Consider the following 20,424-nt stretch of genomic DNA (forward strand, 5'->3'; position numbering starts at 1 on the left):
CCTCTTCATTGGAAATATATAATTTTGTATTTGGACGGCAGTTTTCTATTAAGAGATTCAAAGGGTTGTACATATATAGCATCATATTGATCCTCCTGAAGTCCCTGGAAGTAAAGAGAGCTATCATTTTCTTTTAAGGAGGTAAGTGAGAGGCTTACCCCTGAATGGATAGAGGAGCAAAAACTAGATCCTCATTCGTTTCTTTCTTAAGCTTCTCTCTAACAAAGCACTCCAAGTTAAGTGTGAAACAATGTCATACAGCTTGCTTTGAAATTTTTCATTGAACAGTTTGCCAAGAGTTAATTAAATGTTATTAGGGCCAGGTGCCTTATAGATTTTTGAGAAACATTAAGTGGTCTGTGAGAAAGGCTGGCCAGTTTCTGAAGTTCATTCTTAATTTGAATGCGATCACTAATCTGTGTACTATAGAGTGAGACAAAGCGGGGTTGATAACCAACTCAACTATTTCACAGTGTTGTGATTGTAGACAAGTTTACCTCTTAGAGCCTCAGTTTCCCCATTATGAAATGGAAATAATATATCAATTTTTCCACTGGGTTGTTATGTCTTAGAACTAATGTGTAAAAAAAAAAATGTAAGTCACTAAATCTAATTCACAGATTCATAGTACATATGAGGTGCCCTGTAATCCTTTCCTGAATGCAAGGGACTCTTGCACTGAATGCATTCTCTTCCCACCACACTGCCCATCCCAGACTTCCTGAATTGCTCCAGGCACTCAATAGTAATAATAAAATACAAATAATAACAAATTACTAAAGAGAAGGAAGGAAGAGAGAAAATAAAAAGACTCTAAACTGGTATATAAGCCAACCAAATGATTCTTCATTTGGGTCTTCATTTCTCTTGTTTTTTACAAGAATAGAAAAAGTATGTGCATTGTTATTTAAAGAGGCCCTGCTCTCCATGAAATGGTCTGATGTCCTGTTAACCCAATGGCAAGAATGTATCACACAGCTGTGCTGTCAAGAGTGGCAGCCTGAATCATTCTATAAACTCTGACCCTTTCTAGGTTCGGGGAATAAAGAACCTAAATGGCTGTGTTTTTCCATGGGCATCAGAGGCTGGGAGAAGCAGCATAAATGCTATGTGTGTATCATCCCAAGCTAAGGCACGTGCATGATTTCTAATTCCCTTGTATCATTGGAGGGGTAGGATGGACATCAGCCTTTCGTTTCTGGCTTCATAATGTCATCTGTGTTAAGCCTCCTTAACTTACCTCCTCCATCCCCTTAGAAAGACCATCATTTAATACCAGGAAAGATTTAAAGCCTAATTCAAACAAAGTAAATGGTTTATTTTTATAACCCGAGATGATTCGACATGATTACTTTCATCCTTAGAAAACCCTCCTGCCTATTCTTTCCCCAGCGTGTCCAGACAAAATTGATTTTTCCCTCCAAATGTACTGTGACATATTACTAAGATGACTCCCTTCTTTTGGCATAATTCCTTCCCCTTGAACAATAAACAGTTCTCTTGAGAGGCTTTCCCTTTGCAAGAGAGTCAGAACAGAATAGTCAGCTTCATCTCTTCATTAGAATCCACTTTGGAAGCTGCCTTAGGAGTTCATCACTAATTACACTCACTACTTTGTAGAACTTCAGTAAATTACAATATGATTTTAAGCTCTATGAATCATTTAAAGACCTGAAAACTGAATGACTAGCACACCCGAGGAGTGGTATACTGGTTGGAAAGTTGTGGCCACAGGTGGTTTGCTTAGGGTGGTTGAAAAGAGATTGAACTCTATCTACATTTGGAGCTTAGTGCCTCCCTGTGAGGTGTTGATGAGCAAGGATCTGGCCCACCCAACTGGATTAAGCCCTAGAGAGGAGAAAAAGTAGGAATGAGTGGTGGTGTTGATGCTTAGAGAGTAGGAAAAATAGGGTTCAAGTGCAGCAGATGGTTTACAGATTCACTTTGAGATTTACAGCCTCAGCCTTTGGTTTCGCTTCATGAACATTTTCTCGTAGGCACTATTTTCACAAATTTCAAGGCCAACCAGAAAGGTATGTTATTTTTCCATGAACTGAGAAAAGCATTTATTTATTTATTTAAATGGTACTGAGAACTCTGTGTGTGGTGCTCATAAATGTTTTTCTCATCTAGCTATTTATTGATAGTCCTATTGTATTTTCCCATTGCTCCTTCATCTATATTTTCAGGATTCTATTACCATGGCAGGGTATGGCCACATAAGCCTATGGCAGGTAATTAATTGTGTAGTGGAGGAAGAGATCTGTGTGCACAAGTATGTGTATCATAAGATAATTAAAGGGGCCTATTCATTCATTTTCATTTGTCCTTCCTGAGAGCATAAACTACCCAACTGTCAAACCCACTGTTACTTGTTCATTGTAACGGCCACCTTGCAGATTAACACTATTAATTCCATTGATTAATAGAATAATTATTTCTAATTTATCAAGTCTCCACCACGTACCCGGCCCTGGAGTAAAATAAACCTAGGAGTGCCTAAGAGCATGACTGATGCAATTTTTGTCCTAATAAGGTCTTTCTTGTAACACTTTGTTTAAAAAAGAAAGTCTTTCACGTAGTTACTAATATCCATGGAATTTGAATAAAATAAATTGATAAATTCTTGGTAATTGGAAATACTTTATCTGTGCACCATCGTAGTTTCCCAGGCAGTACCAAGCATTTTGATGATGGAATTTGCATCTAACCAGGTTTTAAAAACTAAAAATGTACAACCAACAAAACAATTTAACAAAGGTTGTTTTAGGGAGTTGTGAGCAAATGGCAGTGTGGCTTATTTCATACTAATATCTTCTCTGAAAAATACAAAAGCAAAATTTGATTATGCTAAGTCATTACTGTTTTTTGAGAGAAAGTTAATAATTACTTTTTCTAACCTTTGAATTGAACTACCTATTTTACTTGCATTAGATTGGTCCTGCAACTGTAATTGGTCCCATTTATGTTCTGTGAATGCAAGATTAGAGAATGTGCTTACTGTCAAATAGGAGCATTTCACCCACTAAAGTAAACATTGGTGATAGAAGATGTTTGCCTCTAAACATCTAATAGTGCACCATTAGAGTACTATTTCTAGATACTCAGTATCTAAGAAATAGAAGGGTTTGCTCTTAACTCTCAGTTGTCTCTTTTATAGCTGGAGTAGCCTTTTAAAAAGCCAGGGATGTCTAACCACTTCACACATTTCACTCTGGTATAGAAATACGTAGGAATTTTGTAAAGCAATTAAGGGCTGTTGATTTTTAGAGAACTCCATTTTTGACACTGTTCTGTCCTCTGACACCTAGTACTTCAAGTCAAAAAAGCATGTCTAATCCATGAGTCAAGTGAGATGGTGGTAGTGTGTCTCTCAAAGCTGCCCAAACAACAGAAAACTTCCAGAAGTTGTGTCTGTGAGTTGTTAGCCCTCTTGTTCTTAACTTACTCAACTCTCAGAGACTCCAGAAATAGAAATAGCAGGGACCAAGCGTCTTAGCAGATGTGTTATTTTAATCTTAAACATATTTGAGAAAAGGTTTGGAAATAAGAGGTCCCTGACATTTGGGAACTTCCCAACATGAGCCACAAAGGCCAGAGGATGATAGAAGGGAGGCTTCTCTCTCCAGTATTGTACCTTCTAAGGACAACATGAGGGAAAATGCCAGCCTGGCTTGGAACCTGCAGAATAAAAGGGAATTGTAAATATAGAGAAGAAGTAGAATGAGGGTAAAAAAAAAAATCTCTTGAGACAAAAAGTACAGAATCTAAGAAAGCTGTTTCTTAACAGAAGAAGGGAATAGATAGGGATAGAAGGGGAATGTGGGACTTAGGGTAAAGGTTGTGGCATTTTCCAAAAGCAAGCAACAATATAAAAATATTAAAAATCAAGCTATTTATTCATAATCTCTGGTATGAGAAATTTAAATAGAAGTCGGTAACGTTTTCCTAACTTGTGTAGAATCAGATAGAGCTGACTTTGCTAGATCCATAACTTAAAATTGGCTTAAAGGGAGTCTCAGATCAGCAACTGCCAGCAGTTTTGTCCTTTAAAAGGTTAACCATTCTTGGGGTGCCTGGAGGGCTCAGATAAACATCCCCCTTTGGCTTAAGTCTTGATCTTGGAGTCCTGGGGAGCCTGCTTCTCCCTTTCCCCTCCCTCTGTGCCCACCACCCCTGCTCATGTGCTCTCTCTCAACTAAATAAAATATTAAAAAAAAAAAAAGAACAGGTTAATCATTAAAAACTGTAGCTAGGTGCAAGAGAACTTTGCATGACTATGTCATAGATTTACCCTTAGAACATTTTCATGACTCATAATGTTCTGTTTTTGAAGATTTTGCAAAGATAGTCCTTCACAAATTGAAATCTCTTTCCCGCTTCTTTCATGTGTGGTGCAATGCAAGCCGCCCTCTCTGCGTCTGAGTGTGTCACACGGTGGGATATTACCTTTCGTAGGCCTTCAGCTAGCACTGGTTCAAAATCACTACCGTGTCATGGAAGTACAAGTAACCCTGTTGAGTAAATTTTCCTGTGAATTCCTGCCTTTCTAGTTTATTTCTACACAGCCATTTTGAATGGGTAAGGAAAGTAGCATCTACCTCATAACAATTCATGCTTTCTCTACCCCTCTCCTTACCATGGTGACAGCTCTTTGTGCAGAAAAGAAGAACATCTTTATTTTGGTGCTGTTTTTGCCTGCAGAGTCAACTCTTACGTGGACATGAAATTTATCCCTGTGTTAAAACCAACTGTTTTTTTTTTTAAGGTTGCCCTGCTTTCTTTATCCCACGTAGACTATGAAATTGGTCCTAAAATCCACCTAGACTGTAGAAGGGCTACAAGGAATGTAGAAAGAAAGCTGCTTCTAGCTAAAGTGGCAGGAGGCGTGGTGCAAGAGGAGAGGACTGGTCTTAACTCACTCACTCTCCCTGGCCCTATTAATGGGATGGAAAATCTGCCAAACTCAACAATCCCAGTGTGGGACCACTGGCAAATGTCTTGGCCACCATGAAATCTCACCTGTTTCTGGAAAACAAGAGATAACACCCCATTATCTGGAAAAATAGGGATGATTTCTACCTCACCTGTTTCTCAGGGATGTTGAGAGGGTTAAGTAAGCCGAGTCGTGAGACAGTGCTGTGCCAACGGAAAAGTCCTGTCCAAACATAAGGTTCCATGATGGTACTTTTACTACGTAGGAAGACTAAGCAGTAGCCTCGATGCAAAGAGCTTCAATGTGACTGCTCTTTCCTTCTTTGGAAATCTCTGCTCAAATTGCTTCTGACTCATATATGTTTATACTCTTTGAAGCTCTTTGATTTAGAGCTGGCACTAGTTCATTGTAAATATACAGCACTACGTGCACATCACCCTTGAGGCCAGTGTTGGGACTCACTGTGGAAAAGCCTTTAGATCAGGGAAAGACTGGAGGGAAGTCTTAGTGATGGCTTGCGTGGTAGTGACAAGACCAGTAGCCCAGAGCCAAAACTCACTAGCACCTATGTAAGACTCTCTTGTAACCAGCATTAAATTATGTCATGAAATCTTTTAAAATTAATCAAAATTAACATCTACTCTTTTGTTTTACCTTTTCTCTTAAAAGCAACTTACGATGTTTTCTCAAGCCCTACGCCATCAGATGAGCCTGAAATGTCAGAGCCCCATACAGGTATATCCAGCTTCTCAAGTCTTTCTTTGGATGCCAGATACTCTGAGAGCACTACACCTAGTTCTTTCTCTAATTTTTGCAGCGTGAGAAAGCATGCTCTTTAGAACTCCGCAGGGGAGAAATGGCAGTCTGCGTCAGGGAGATGAGCTCTACCCATTTCTCAGTTGAGCAATTATTCCTTTATGTGCATCAATAACAAGCTCTGACACATGTGAGAGGGACAGATAGATTTGGATGCCACTGAGCCAAGGTCATGGAATGGCCTATTGTGCTATTATCAATATCATTCTAAAAAGGTTTAGATTCTTGGAGAGGTTTCTGTAGAGCAGTGGTTATCAAACGGGGATTACTTTTCTCTCTTTCTCCCCCAGAGGCATTTGGCAAAGGCTAGAAACATTTTTGATTGTCACGCTGGGGAAGGTGGTACTGACCCCTAGTGGGTAGAGACCAGGGATACTGCCAACCCCTGCAATGTACAGGTCAGCTCCCCACCCAACAAGGAGTTAGTTATCCGCCCTAAATGACAGTGTGCTGAGGTGAGAAATCCTGCCCTAGAGCAATCGTGTCATTCGTTTTTCTATAGAAGTTCAGTTGGGTCTAATCTTTGACTTTCACTTACTAATCCTTCTACAGAGAAGTTTAACCCAATCTAATTATTCCTTTTAGCAAGTGTTTTATAAGCACCTACTAAATTAGGTACTCTGAGAGATGTGGAGTAAATATGACTGGTATCTGCTAGACATAGATATATATCTGATATTTTTTGCATGTTTTGCCTTATCTGTGCATTATTTGTGCCATGATAAAGGCAAACAATTCTAAATAGAAGCAGAAAATAAGGAAAGAAATGGAATAGAATGCTAACGGGTAGGTTCAGCTAGTAGTTAAGAAACAAAGGTGAGAAACCAGAAAAACTAGTTGAAAACAAGTTGAATATATGCAATGTTGTTTTTTTCATGGTTTTTAATGTTTAAAGTATGTATGTTTTTCAAAATGAGTTAATCTTCAGCTCCTAATGAATCACTAGTTTAAAAATGTTGGTCGGCACTCTTTTACGTGTTCTTAATACTTTTCCCCATGTGAGGTGTAATTTATTACTCATGAATTTGTATTTTATTCTTGGGGCCTTCTGCTTTTATAAATGTTGACATTTATTCCAACAGCAACAAGTGATCCATTTCTGGATTCTGTCCCACCTAAAACTTCTAGAACTCTTGAACAGCCAAGGGCAACACTGGGTAATGTTTTTAACAGAAAAATCCTACTTTGTTTTCCATCAAAAGAAAATCCATGTGAATGCCATTCTTCCAAATGACCATTTCATTCCATCACATCTAATCATTTATTTCATTCTTACTTCTGAATATATTTTTTTTCCTGTAATGCAGGCATCTTATGTTCATTTTGGGCATTCTCTCTCTCTCTCTCTCTCTCTCTCTCTCTCTCAAGCTATAACAGATCATCATTTTTTTCATCCTTAAAAGAATGAAAAGCTTTGAAAACTGCATGGACCTCTTCATCATCCATATCATCCCATCTCATGTGTCTGTGGCCTGTATCACCTCTCTTCCATGCATTGAGCCTTCCCGGAGTCAGCCACTGAACAATTATCATTCTGACCTTTTCTCTTCTTTAAATCATTATTTTATCCACCAGCTTTCAAGACTACATGCATTTTTCATTCTTAATCATGTACTTGTAGCATGTGCTTTGTAATACCATCTAAAAGCATGTTAAAACTTCTAAAATACCTCATTATAACCGGAATTACTTGATGGGTGGGGTGTTTGTGTTTTCAGCTCCAAGTGAAACACCATTTGTTCCTCAAAAACTGGAAATCTTTACCAGTCCTGAAATGCCACCTACAACACCTGGTAACTAATGACATTTTTGTGGTTGTGTACTTCGAAAGAGCAGATAAAGTGACAAGAAAATGATCAGTTTTGTTGGACCTCCAGAATATTTTCAGTAGTAAATATTTCCCTTCATTCTCTACCATGAAATTCTTCCAAGAACTGGGTTATCGATCATACTTTGCCTTGTGATAATTCTCAAAGACTTTTCATAATCTTGGTGTCCATATATTTAAAGAATTATTTTCTTTCTGCAATCCTTTCAACTCTGCCAACCAGAAAATAGCAATAGAATTGAGATGATAATTATTTTGGAATAGATTCTCTCCTATTTAGCACAATTAGATACCACCTGGTCAGAGTATTTTTCTCAAAGTAGTCTAAATACAAAGAGCCCAAAATAAAAAGAGCACAAAGAAAGATGGGTAAGAAGTAACACAGCCTACATTCTATAATAGAAAATTATTAAAATAATGAAGTCCATTAACTATTAACTCCTAGTGACGTTAGTCATGAGCCACAGAATTAAAGAAGTTCTGAACTTCCATTCTCTAAATCCCAAATATTTGTGCTTCTCCCCTATTGTTCAATAAATTGTCTTTTGAGTTCTTAACTATACCTTGTGGCCTAAATCCCTCAAGAGTGCCCATTTCCCAGTACATTTAAAAACTCAACAGTATACCTTCAATTTTCATATAGACAATTTATCAAGCAAAGAAATAAAAAGTAATTCTTGGACTCAAGAAGTTTACAAATTTACAGTTATCACCTGATTGGCCCCTGCAAAATATCATTTATCAAAGCTATATTAAATCTTCTTTCAGCTGCCCAGCAAACTACATCTTTCCCTTCTACACCTAAACGACGCATCAAGCCTAAAACACCAAGAACCAAACCTGGTAAATAACTGCCTCCTTAATCTCTTAGGATATTTAATTCCAAATAGAGAATGTCTATCTCCTTATCACAAAAAGAGGTTATATGATTTTATAGGTCAAAATGTCTTTATAAAATTTGAAATTAACTGAAGATGAATAATTCAAAATAAAGAAATCGATTTTTCAATACGACTTTATTGAAAATTATGTCAGTGATATTCTTGCATGGGAATTTTGGTATAAACCAAGAAATAAGTCCTAATGTCACAGGGTTAAAGAGTAAGATATATTGGGTAATTCATTTCCTTGATATGCATGTATATTTAGGTGTTTATTAGGCTGACAGTTCTTGTTTCAGCTTTGAACTGGGGCAGTGGCTGAGAGGAGAGACCATGATTCCGACTTTTCAATTGCTTATAATCTTAGAATGATCATACAGCAAGAAGGAGAGATCAACATAAAACTATGCAATCTACTTATAAGACTATACAGTACTTAGGTGGAAGCTCAGAGTTGAGGATGTAAGTCTCAAAATATGTAAATTAGAAGGAGGAGGGAACAAAATACATTATGGCACGGATTTGCATGGTACAGGTAGCTTATCTGGAAGTAATTTTTTCATTGCCAAATAATACACTCAGAATTTTGCTCAACAAATCAAGTTTTGCTTATTTTATGGTATAATAAATACAGTTTTTTTATAGCCTTACTATTATGACTGAACTTAGAAACTATCCCAAAACTTTTACTCACTGAGTTTGTAAATACTGACAGCTAAATATGGCAGGATTTCAAAAGGGTCATCCAGTTCTTCTTGGGACTATATCTTTTTATTGTCTCTAGGATATCTTACTTTTTTTTTTCCTTTCCATCACCAGAAAGAACCACAAGTCCTGGAACAATTACATCTAAAATTCCTAAAAGCCCTGAACCTACATGGACAACACTGGGTAATGATATGTCCTTGGTAGACGTGTTACTTCATTTTACCATGAAAATCCAGTTCCTTAGCTTTTATGTAATGTCTCAGTTTCTGTTCTTATTGGATCATTCTGACAATATTGAGAATCTCATAGAGTATGACAGCTCTGTGGCTTTCATGGTTTTGGATCGTTGCCCATAGTCCGTGCTTCTGAACTGAGCATCAGATATTATCCTGTACCTTGGAACGCTGGCAGACCACTGCTGATTCCTCCTCTTTCTTCAGTCATTTTATTTGAGTCTCAAACACAGTCCTACATTTTTTTTTTTGAAGGAGACCCTCAAGTTCAACTCTGAACTTCATTTGGAAAAACAGTATTCTATTAGGATGTTAGTAGAATTTCTTTATAATGTAGATCATGGCATACCTATCAGTGATTATTAATTTTAAAACATGCCTGTTTTCTAGTGCTTAAAGACTTGGATGTGGCTGAGAAATGTGAAGTAAGGGTGCAAAATTAGTATACTGATTTTTTAAAATAATGGATTAATTTTCTTTGTGTAGTTGTGGCTTTGTAGCAATGCTATTTCTGTTCAAATATACTCTTAAAGTGTTTTTTCAAACCAAATGAAAATCTGTCACTGTATTTCCATTAAATACTGGCCTGTGAAATATTCTTTCAAAGGAATATTTCCAAAAACTGTCCAAGATGATGGGTTCATTCTAGTTATAGATTTCCTTTTGTGGTTTTAGACACTGAAATGCCTAAATATTGATTTGTTGATTATTTTCTTTACTTTTCCAGCTCCCAGTAAAACACAATTTATTTCTTTGAAACCTAAAATTCCTCTCATCCCAGAAGTGACATACACCAAACCTGGTAATTACCCTGAACTTTTTTTTTTTTTTAATTCCAAAAGTAGGGTTGAAAATTGTTTCATGCCACTCATTGGAGCAAGGACTTGTCATTTGGATTTTGTCATTTGATACAGATTTTCCGTAGAAAGTGCAAAAATGCAATGAAATGATGTCATTATAACCAACCCCTTTGATATTATCACAGCGTTGCTCTCAGCTGTTGGGTGGATCATTATGTTCATGACCATCACAGAGAAAATACAGAAATAGAGGGATGGGAGTGATTGAGGACTCCCTTGTCTAGGACTATGAAATAGTTTCCAATACCAAAGTTGACTGGAATTCTGATCACACTAAACAATAGCCTTTCAGCCTGAAAAGGGAGAAGTGTTTCCATCCCCTAAAAACTCTGCCCTTGTTTTAGCGCTTCTCAGTTCTCCAGCTGCAGGATTAGAAAGGATCGTATTTTCCTAATGCTCCATGACTTCCCTCTGAAATGAAGCTGATTTCTGAACACTTACTTTTGTTTACTTCTCAGGAGATAATAATGATTTTTTGCTAAAGAAAAGCAGGCTCTTTCGCAGAGAACTTATTCTATTTAAGTAACTAAAAAAAGAGACAATCCCCTGCATATAGATTGCAGGACATATTGAATGACCAAACTTTCGTTTTTTTCTATCTATCCAGAATCTATATAGCACTTTAAATGTTGACTTCTAAGTATCCCCTTACACACAGGAACTCTGTCACTACAAATCATTTTCATCCAAATTTTAAGCCCTTAGCTCCAGGATTTTTCTCCCTATCATGTCCAACGGATTTTTCATTAATGGGTGTTTACAAAGTAGGATTATCAAAACAAAAGATTTTCTACTTCAGTGGACATGATTTTTTTTTTTTTACAGCGAAATGGGTAAGGAAGAAAATTGTAACTGCTCAGAAAAAGAATTCTCATGACTTCCTTTAAAGAGGCAGTGAGGGGCACCTGGGTGGCTCAGTGGTTGAGCGGCTCAGGTCATGACCTCAGGGTCCTGGGATCGAGTGCCACCATCAGGCTACCCAGAGGGAGCCTTCTTCTCCTTCTGCCTATGTCTCTGCCTCTCTCTGTGTGTCTCATGAATAAATAAATAAAATATTTAAGAAAGAAAAGAAAAAGGAAGTGTGAGAGTTCCAGGTGTAGGTGTTAAACTGAAGGAAATTAGGGATTAGGCGTAGGGAGTGTAGTTGACGCTGAGAACATCAGTGAGGTCTCCAAGTGAGAGAAATGGAATGAAGTTTTCTTACTCAGAGGGGTTATTTGGAGAAAGAAGTATAGTTAATCAAACTCAAGAACCCTAAAAGTTTAAATCAAAGAACTCTGACAGCTATATGAGAGAGGGTTTAATGTACATTTATTTAACAATCATGCTTAGAGGGCTTTGGAATAAGATAATAACCATTAGACTTAAGTTATACTTTGAATAGAGGGCTACTACCAGGCAGATTGAGAAATATTCCCATATATTTAGACCACCAAACTTAAGTAAATGTCTCTCCAATCTAAGTATTTCTGTTATTACAAGAAAAATATGAAAATAGCAAAAAAAAAAATCTTCAGATGTTCTTGATGGTTTAAAAATCATTAGTTATATTAGTAATTTCGGTGGTTTCTAAAGGAAGGTTTAAAAGAAATTCATTAATACAAATAAGGGGAGAGGATGTGTTCTTATCATTATACGGTGTTTGACATTTCCTTTTAACATGTGACAAATTATTTGGAAGCTAATGATTTTATATTCCTCTGGTTTCTGCCTTCTGCTCACCTAAGAATAGCCATGCTTTTCCCCCTGGCATCAAGTATTACTGCTTCAGAATCTGTGCCTAACTTGACACCAACTGGAGTTGACGTTGAGTGGTCTGAGCAACACAGAGTAACGGATCTCTGCAAACCAGGGCTTGGGTTCTAGCTTTTAAAAATGTATTTATTTTTACTCTGGGGCAGGCCACCAAGATAGCTCTGCAGAAGATTTCTGTTGCTAGCCAAGGTTCAGGAGAGCAAATAAACCACTAAAAGCTTTTTTTATTTCAGTGATTCATTGCCTTCCCCAGCCCTGTCCTCACACTCTGCTATTTTTCCATTTCACTTTCCATGCAGATTGCTTTTCCTTTGGTTTTCCTTTGAGGTTAAACTAACGAATAAAAACCCACATTGGGTTTGGCTTGTTTTATAAGCATAATCCACTGCTTTCTTGAAAATCCCACCATCCAGCATGTCCCAACTCGTCTGCTTCATACCATGAGAAATGCTTCCTTCATACCATGAGTCGTTAACTTTGTTGTGACACTTTTTACATAGTTCTCTGACATGGTGGCTAGAATGATAAATTTTTCTCATGGTTAGTCACAAATCTGTGAGCCAGGTATATTTTTCTTTTGGGCTGAGGTGAGTGGTATAGTTGTTTGCATGCCACTTAACATTTTTATTCCTTTATCGGTAACACCTTAAAATTATAAAATAGGGGAGATCTTGTCAGAAGATGTATTTGCTTTTAATAAACTCTGACTTCAATATTTCTATGTGCAGGTGAATTGGAAGCTTAACTGATGAGGCTTCATAACTCTTTGGTCTCAGTTTCAGTCAGGAACTCAAAAATACAGATTTTTTTCTTTATGAAATTCTTAAGACCACCAAATTTAATCTTTATAAATCCTGTAAGATGCTACAAATGACAAATCTTACTTACTTTTTCAGTTTCAGATGGCAACTTTGTAGAAATTAAAGCATGAATTACAACCTCAAAATTTCAAAAAGAATTTTTGTTTACTATTTTCAGAGAAAGATTTTTTTGGTAGTTATATTTAAGGTATTGACACTTACTATTTATCCTTTTCTCCTGTAGAATCTGAGACATCCAGGCTCCTCCCATGCTCTATTCTCTCTCTCTTACACACACACACACACACACACACACAGAATTTTTGCGTTGTTATGTGTACTTCAATCAGATACATCACTTCAGCCTTTGCCATTCATCTGTTTTAATCTTTTTCTGGATAAGTTCTTGAGAAATCGAAAACAATGTTTTGGCTACAGACATACTAAAGAATGACACCATTTTTCAGAACACCTTGTGCCTATTATACACTGATTTTAGAAAAAATGAAAATTCTCTCCCTGCACTATTCGTTGCAATCTTCTCTTTCCTTAGATACTAAAGAGTCTCTGCTTACTTTCTCAAATCTTTCCATAGCCGGTAGTCCAGAAACGTCATCCTGGTAAATGTAGTATAAGAAATGTAAGAAACAAAATGATTTAAGTTCTGTTAAGCTTGTTGGTGGCTGCCATATTAGTTAATTTCTGTAAGAAAAAAAAATGGCAAAGAATCTTCACTTTTTCTTTTTCAAAAATTTAGTTCCTTTTTTATTTTCTTCTTGAAAGAATTATTTTTGTTCTGTAGAATAAGAAATCTACTAGATGGTCTTTTTAAAAGCATAAACAGATATTGTAACCAAACTATATTTAGTTTGAAATATCATTTACTTATTGCCAATTTGAAAAACATAGGAGGGATTGTTGTCTTTCAGAATATTTAAATAATATTATTTAAATTGTTAAGTGATGAAATCTGATATTACTTTTTGACTTCTTTGATTTGCTAAACAGAATGAACTAAATTTCATATATAAACCAGTTTGTTCATCAGCAATAAATGCTAGTAAATAGGAGGAACACCATCTGAACACTCATGGCCCTTTTTACCTTTATAGACCATATGTCCTACTCCTTTTTGTGTGTGTATGTGTGAAAGAGTATCATATCCAACCAGGCAAAAATCATCCAAAACTAACAGATCTCAGACCTGGCTAAAGGTCTGATGGGTCTGTTACCTCTTCCCACTTTCTTGGGTGAACCTGACCGTTCTACATGAAAACAAAATGGCAGGTGATGGGATGCTTTGGATGACCTTGAAGAGGTTAAAACAGTATCTCCTCAGGCACTAGGAGAAATCTTCACACTATTTGGTAGAGGGGAAAATAGCTAAAAATCAACAAGAAAAATCAGAATTCTCAATTCTTACCTTTATTATGGTGTGTGGAAAGGATGTGAGATGATTGATCTTTAGTGTAATAAACCATAGAACCTGATTGTTCACCAGCGAGAGAACAGCTTTTCTAGTAAAGGACTTTAATTTGTCTTAAATGGTGATCTTCAGCATGGCCTGTGATACTACTTGTTTCATTATAGCCCCAGAACCTCTGACTCTATTACCATCATAGTCAAGGATGGGTAATGAAGTTTCCTTTACTGAGTGGAAAAAAAACTCTTTCATTTGTACTCATTATGTGCAATTTCGTCCTTAGCTTGGGCTTTTAAAAATTTCTTAAGTTCTTCAGATCTTTATTTCAGCCATTTTGGTCTGAAGAATATACTCTTTGCTTGTGCTAACTAAACAGAGGCTCTGGAACAGCCCTGAAAGCCATACTGATTTTGATTGGACACATTCTGTATTGTCCCTCCTCCTATTTGAGTACTGTGTCCTGAGCTCGTTTTAACCTAGTTGTTTCCAGTGGAGGACCTTGGCTTTCCTCTGTTCGTAGACATTTTTGTCTCTTCACTTTCAGAGGTGTTTATCTTTTAAAACTCTAACATTTGCAGGTTTTCTTGAAAAGTAGTATGATCTTTCCAGATCTAAATACCCTGATGGGTTACTAGGCAATTCATTAAGAGAAACAGAAAAATGAACCCCAATATTTATAGCTTCTTTTTCTTCAAGAGAGCAAAAAAACTGTGTTCTGCTGGTGCCATCTCAGCCAATTACCCATATTTTCCTTCACAACCCAAACTGTTGGTCACTTTATTGCATTCATGTCTTCCAAATGAGAATCATGCCTTCGTTTGTTTGTTTTTTTCCGTTTCTCCTTCCAAACTTAACTGATGAGACTGCATTTTGTTCATTTTGTCTAAAAGCATGTGAATCTATTTAAGAAAGGGCTGTCTTACGTGGATAAAAAGTCTCACCATTTATATATAATCTCACAACTTTGTAATTAGAAATTAAGGATTTTTTCATACGAGAATAGATTTTATCATTTTTCCTTTGATTTTTGATTCCTTCTTGATGGTTTTCATGCCCTCTAAGGACCTGGAACTCTGGAAACCAAACTTTCAGCAATATTAGGTAATGCAGTTAGTGAGTGAGTGACCTTTGTTCCCTCTTTTCCTAACTGCTAGTATTTTGAGGAACAGGCTCACATTAATGGATTCATCCATTGATATCCATCAGTGTGTGTGTGTTCTTTGTTCTTACTTGCAGAGAAAAAAAATTCGAATTCTTTAGTTTTATAAACTGTATCTCATTTTTTAAAAGTTGCCTTGCCTGAAGTAATATCTGAACTCAAGGCCTTTTTATACATGCTGCTGACTTGTGAACTCTTTAATGCTAAATGGAAAACTCCTTTTCAATGTTAAGCCAAATAAATTTTAATTTGTGTCCCTAGTGGCTCCTTAAAGGTGCCTTTCTTCATGTTCCTGTTAAACATACACCTTCAAAACTTCCAGGAGACTGCCTTCTCTCAGCTCTACAAAGGAAAGAATAGGGAGGTCTTTAACATATATGTATATATATTATTCAAGACCTCATTTAACTGAGTAAATGATTGAAAGAAAGTAGCAAAACAGAAGGATATATGCCCACAATAAGCCAGAGGACTTACATGTGCTTCTATGATATATGTACTGACTGTCAGTTTGTAGAGCTAGTGCTCTTGTATTAATGAGCTAATTTTCTTTCTTCAGCTCCACCAAAGACCAAACGACCAGGTCGTCGTCCCCGTCCTAAAACCACACCTAGTCCAGATGTGCCCAAGTCCAAACCTGGTAAATGTGACGTTGAGGGTTCCAGTTAACATAGAAAATGGAATATGGAGGCTTCTGATACAGTAGCTACCTACTACCTAAATAGTTGGGCTTTAAGAACCCATATAGTTGACTTTTATATTTACTCATCAATCCTATGTTGATAATACATTGTTATTTTTCATTTGTATCTATTAGGCACACAGCAGTAGGCTGCCCCAACCCGGACTGGATTATTAAAGTCGGGCACCCTAAAAGTCTCACATAGGATGCATATTTATGGCAGCTGGGGTGTGGGAGAGGAAGAGGGATAAATGGGAAAAGTGGAAGGGAAAATCACATTCACAAAATAGGGTTGAGGAATGAAGAGTACTGTCTCCTTCCTCAAGATGCTGCTTCTTGATATAATTAGTGTTCTTGCTTTTTTGCTTCCATAGTTCTGGAACCCACTACGGTACAACCGGAGCTCTTGATGCCCACAGTCGGTAATTCCACTCTCCTCCAGTTGCTTTCACGGAATGCCACTTTTGCTTTTCCTACTCTCCACCCAGGCATGACTGCAGTTCCATCACATCATCACAATTTTATTCCATACTTTTTCTCGTGTTTCCTATCTGGGTCTGAAGAGCCTGAAGATAGGAGACTTCTAGAAGAATCCTTCCTGTGTGCTTCTTTAAGGAAGTTCTGTGGTCTTGGACGGAACTTCCTGGTTCTCCACAAACCCTTTGTCCTTCCATGTCCTTCTGTTGAGAAAACCTTCTGCTCTTTCTCAGACCAGGGACTTCTGTGCTCATCCTGGACTTGGCAAATGGCAAAATTTTATTCCAGTGCCGTGATTATCATTTCATTGCTTTACTCATTCAACTTGTAAGATCTTTTCCCTCTTAAAAAGCTGCATGATAATGGCTTCTTCAGCTTTCTGTTTCTTTGAAGAATGTTTTTGAGTATATTTTGATAACTAGAGTCATAAACACTGTTCTTGTTCTAGAGTTCAATGTTAAAATAGCGTGGTCTTTATAACTTGAGAACAATAGAAGTGCCAAACTTGTTTTATTGTTTTGGGTACTAATGTTATTTGACTATTACTATTTCATTATAATTTCTCAGCATTCACAGTAAATTTGCTTTACTTTGGAAAATTCCAGAAATCTATAGCCATGTAACCTCTGTGTAATTTAAAGTGTTTATGGATTATTTTCCAGGTCTCCTAAGCAAGTTTCAAATTTCTACTTTACTATTTTTATGTTGAAAAACCTAACAACTAATAAATAGAAGTATTGTACTTGTCATCTTTGAATTTACTTATATAGAAAGAAATTTTATTATAGTTCTCATTACTTTGCTCAAAGGCACATTTTGAGCATTTCCTGAAGACTTTTCACTTTGGAAAAATCAGGAGAAATGGACACATTTCCCATCCTTCTCATACCCCAGGAATTAATTTTGTTGTATATTCAGTGAACTTTTATAGTATCTTTACTCAAGCATATGTGTCTTTATTATGACAGTTACAGCCATGATCATTATGCTAATTTCTAATACCTTTCTCTTTAGCATCAAAACCATCCAAAAGACCTAAAACCACACATAGACCAGATGCACCTCAAATCCAGCCTGGTAATCACTACTTTCACTGCCTTGATCTATAACTAGGAAAATAGAGTGTAAGTAACATTACTCTTGACATTCACAGCTCTGCTATGACCCTAACTATAGCACCTTTTCTTCTTCAGACTCAAAACCACCAAAGCAATTACTTCCTACACCCCAAACCCCAGCACAACCAGATATGCCACCAACTAAACCCGGTAAACATAATTGCCAATGCTTTAGTTTAAGAAGTTTTTCCTTTGGAAATGCTGTTGAAAATGTTTATGATTTGTCATACTGTATAAAGCATAGAAACACAAATACCATGATTTTGTTCGTTATCTTTACAAAGTAAAAACACCAATTGTGAAATGAACAAACCAATGTGTAGGAAGTTAGTGAGGTTTATATCTGATGGTCTGATAGATTCCATTTTGTTAACATTGTTAGGCTTTGTGTATTGAGTTTGGATGTGTAATGAGTAGAAGTCTGATTTTTCTGTATTTGGAACATACCTGAAAGTGATTTCAGCATTCACCACTAGATAAGACTGGGAAGGCTGACACTGTGTTCATGCTTTTTAGGCACATAATCAGAAATTGGCTTCCTCTAAAATACTTTAATGGCATTTTAAACAGTAACTATTACCTAAGTGATTTCCTATGAAGAAAGGTATTTATATAAGAGTTCTAAAATTTCAACTGTTTTGCAATTGACATTTTCTCCTAAGATTCCAATGAGTACAAAATTCTAGTTTAGTAAGAAAATATCTCTCATATGAGATATTATGAAGAAGATATTATGAAGAACTTATGAAGAAGACAATTTATATCAACTTAGAATAAACCAGATCCTATATCTTATGAATTTAAGCATCAATAACCACTTAAAAGTTTAAACTTCTTTACTTTTGTTACTTATATCTGATTTTTTTTATGATGCAGTCTTTGAGCCTGTTACATTTGAGACAGAAGCTCCCTCCACAACTGTAGGTAATGATCTCTTCCTTCTTGGTCAATGTTTCTCTGAGCTCACCTCTCTCATCTCTGTCCTGGGTTGTGTTCTCTTATGTAAAAAACAGTCATTCATCATCTTTTCATTCATTTCCAGAAATTGCTTATTATTTTCAACAGGGAAATTTTCAATATCAAAAGGCATTTTTACTTCTGCTGCTCAGTTTATGAGACTGATTATGAGATTATGAGTGCTGCTCAGTTTATAACCCCTGAATGTCATTCTTCCTTTGATCACCTTCAAAGGCATTCAGATTGCTTGGAGCACTTGATGTTGAGGAAAGTCACAGGGACTATGAGCACAACCATCTGCAATCCAGGAAGTCTTTGAGATTTCTGCTATTATGTGTGTATAATTTATGGTTATGGGAGAGGAGCAGTTAAAAATCTGGTTGGGGCTTGAGGTAATACCTAATTGTCCCTTTCTTGCAAAAGTCCTTTCCTCTTGAATTTTGTACTATTCAAATGCACGTGCATGTTTCTGTTGAAAAATTCATCTTGCGACGCTGATTTCCAAGCAAAACAGGGATTCCCTTTTTTGTTTGAAGGCAATCAGTTTTGGATATTGTTTCATCCTATTGTGTTCGCTTTCCTCATCTCTTCTGTAGGCCATGTTTTCCATTAATTCAGAAGATGTCCGATGTGGCTTAAACCAACTCTGCTGTGTTATCTTAGTGAAAGGCAATCTTCAAACAAAAGCTCACAGTGTTTTCATGATGAGATGTTTAATGTTACATTTAGTCTTCTGAACGTAATGACAAATGGAGATGCTAATTTAAATTCAAGGAGTTACAAATCACAATTTCATAGATATGTATAATTCAATCATTTCAGAATATTATAGAATTACAGGAATCCTGTTTATATAGACAAAAGTTGAATTATTATTCTTCAGACCTTTCTCTTAATTATCTATTGCCCACTTGAATAATTATCTCCTAATTATTCATTTGAGATAAATGAATTAAGAGAAGAGTATGAAAGAGTACCCCATTTATTATGGAGAAGAGGCACACGTTTATCTTTTGCATGACTGTCACACATGTCCAATAAACAGACAAATTGAGAACATTTTAAAAAATTCTCACCACCACAATTCCTCAAAACAAATAGCAATGGTGGTGAAAGCCTTCCAAATACTGACAGAAGCTTTTGCAGTTTTTCAGATTAAATTAAAATACAGATTAGGCAACTGAGATGTTTTTGGAACCAAGTTTCCAATGTAGCTGGTATCAGATAATGAAATACAGAGAAAAGCTTTTCATTGGCCTCATAAGAATGCAAAATACAAAGGTATATCTATTTTGTGAGATAAATGGATACCAGAGTATAGTCAATTAGAGACCAAATACTACTTTTACAGCATTCAGAAATGCTTTTTAGACATTACAGGGTAAACAAGATTTGTTTTAAAGATAATTTTCCTTCTTTTTCTATATTTCTTAAATCTCCATTGTTTATTGCTTTTGGTCAGTTCCTGCCACAGACCTTGAACCTGTAACTCTGAGAACTGAGGCTCCCACAACAACATTGGGTAATGACTTTTTATGTCTTTAAGCAAGTGCATTTTCTGCCCATTGTCTAGTCTATTCTGTTAGTATCTTGGTCAAGGGGTTTTCTTTTTCTAAGGTTTTCTCATCGCCCTCCCTTGTCACTCAACTATAGTCTTCATTTTGAATATTGAAGATGTTTAAAATAAGTTACTTGATTAGTTGCTTGGTTAAGCTTGTATGCACCTGGATAGAGCATATATCTTGCGTATTATCCAGCTCTATTAGTGCTTTACAGAGCCTGTGATTCTGC

At 36.4% G+C, this 20,424-nt stretch overlaps 1 protein-coding gene across 23 annotated transcripts in view; it reads left to right on the top strand.

Annotated features, from left to right (window-relative positions):
- Positions 1-20,424, top strand: part of ABI3BP (ABI family member 3 binding protein) — a 234,624-nt gene that overhangs the window by 126,224 nt on the left and 87,976 nt on the right. For 22 of the 23 annotated variants that reach the window (XM_055316193.1, XM_055316194.1, XM_055316195.1 and 19 more), the window contains 12 exons: positions 5,606-5,671; positions 6,835-6,909; positions 7,471-7,545; positions 8,349-8,423; positions 9,281-9,352; positions 10,130-10,204; positions 15,959-16,039; positions 16,456-16,503; positions 17,573-17,635; positions 17,752-17,826; positions 18,553-18,600; positions 20,096-20,155. In XM_055316193.1, coding sequence (XP_055172168.1) covers positions 5,606-5,671; positions 6,835-6,909; positions 7,471-7,545; positions 8,349-8,423; positions 9,281-9,352; positions 10,130-10,204; positions 15,959-16,039; positions 16,456-16,503; positions 17,573-17,635; positions 17,752-17,826; positions 18,553-18,600; positions 20,096-20,155 — 813 coding nt within the window. The remainder of the gene's footprint in view (positions 1-5,605; positions 5,672-6,834; positions 6,910-7,470; positions 7,546-8,348; positions 8,424-9,280; positions 9,353-10,129; positions 10,205-15,958; positions 16,040-16,455; positions 16,504-17,572; positions 17,636-17,751; positions 17,827-18,552; positions 18,601-20,095; positions 20,156-20,424) is intronic. The other variant, XM_055316213.1, reaches the window with a different exon arrangement.

This window comes from Nyctereutes procyonoides, unplaced genomic scaffold (assembly GCF_905146905.1).
Source record: "Nyctereutes procyonoides isolate TBG_1078 unplaced genomic scaffold, NYPRO_anot_genome, whole genome shotgun sequence".
Classification (NCBI taxonomy): domain Eukaryota; kingdom Metazoa; phylum Chordata; class Mammalia; order Carnivora; family Canidae; genus Nyctereutes; species Nyctereutes procyonoides.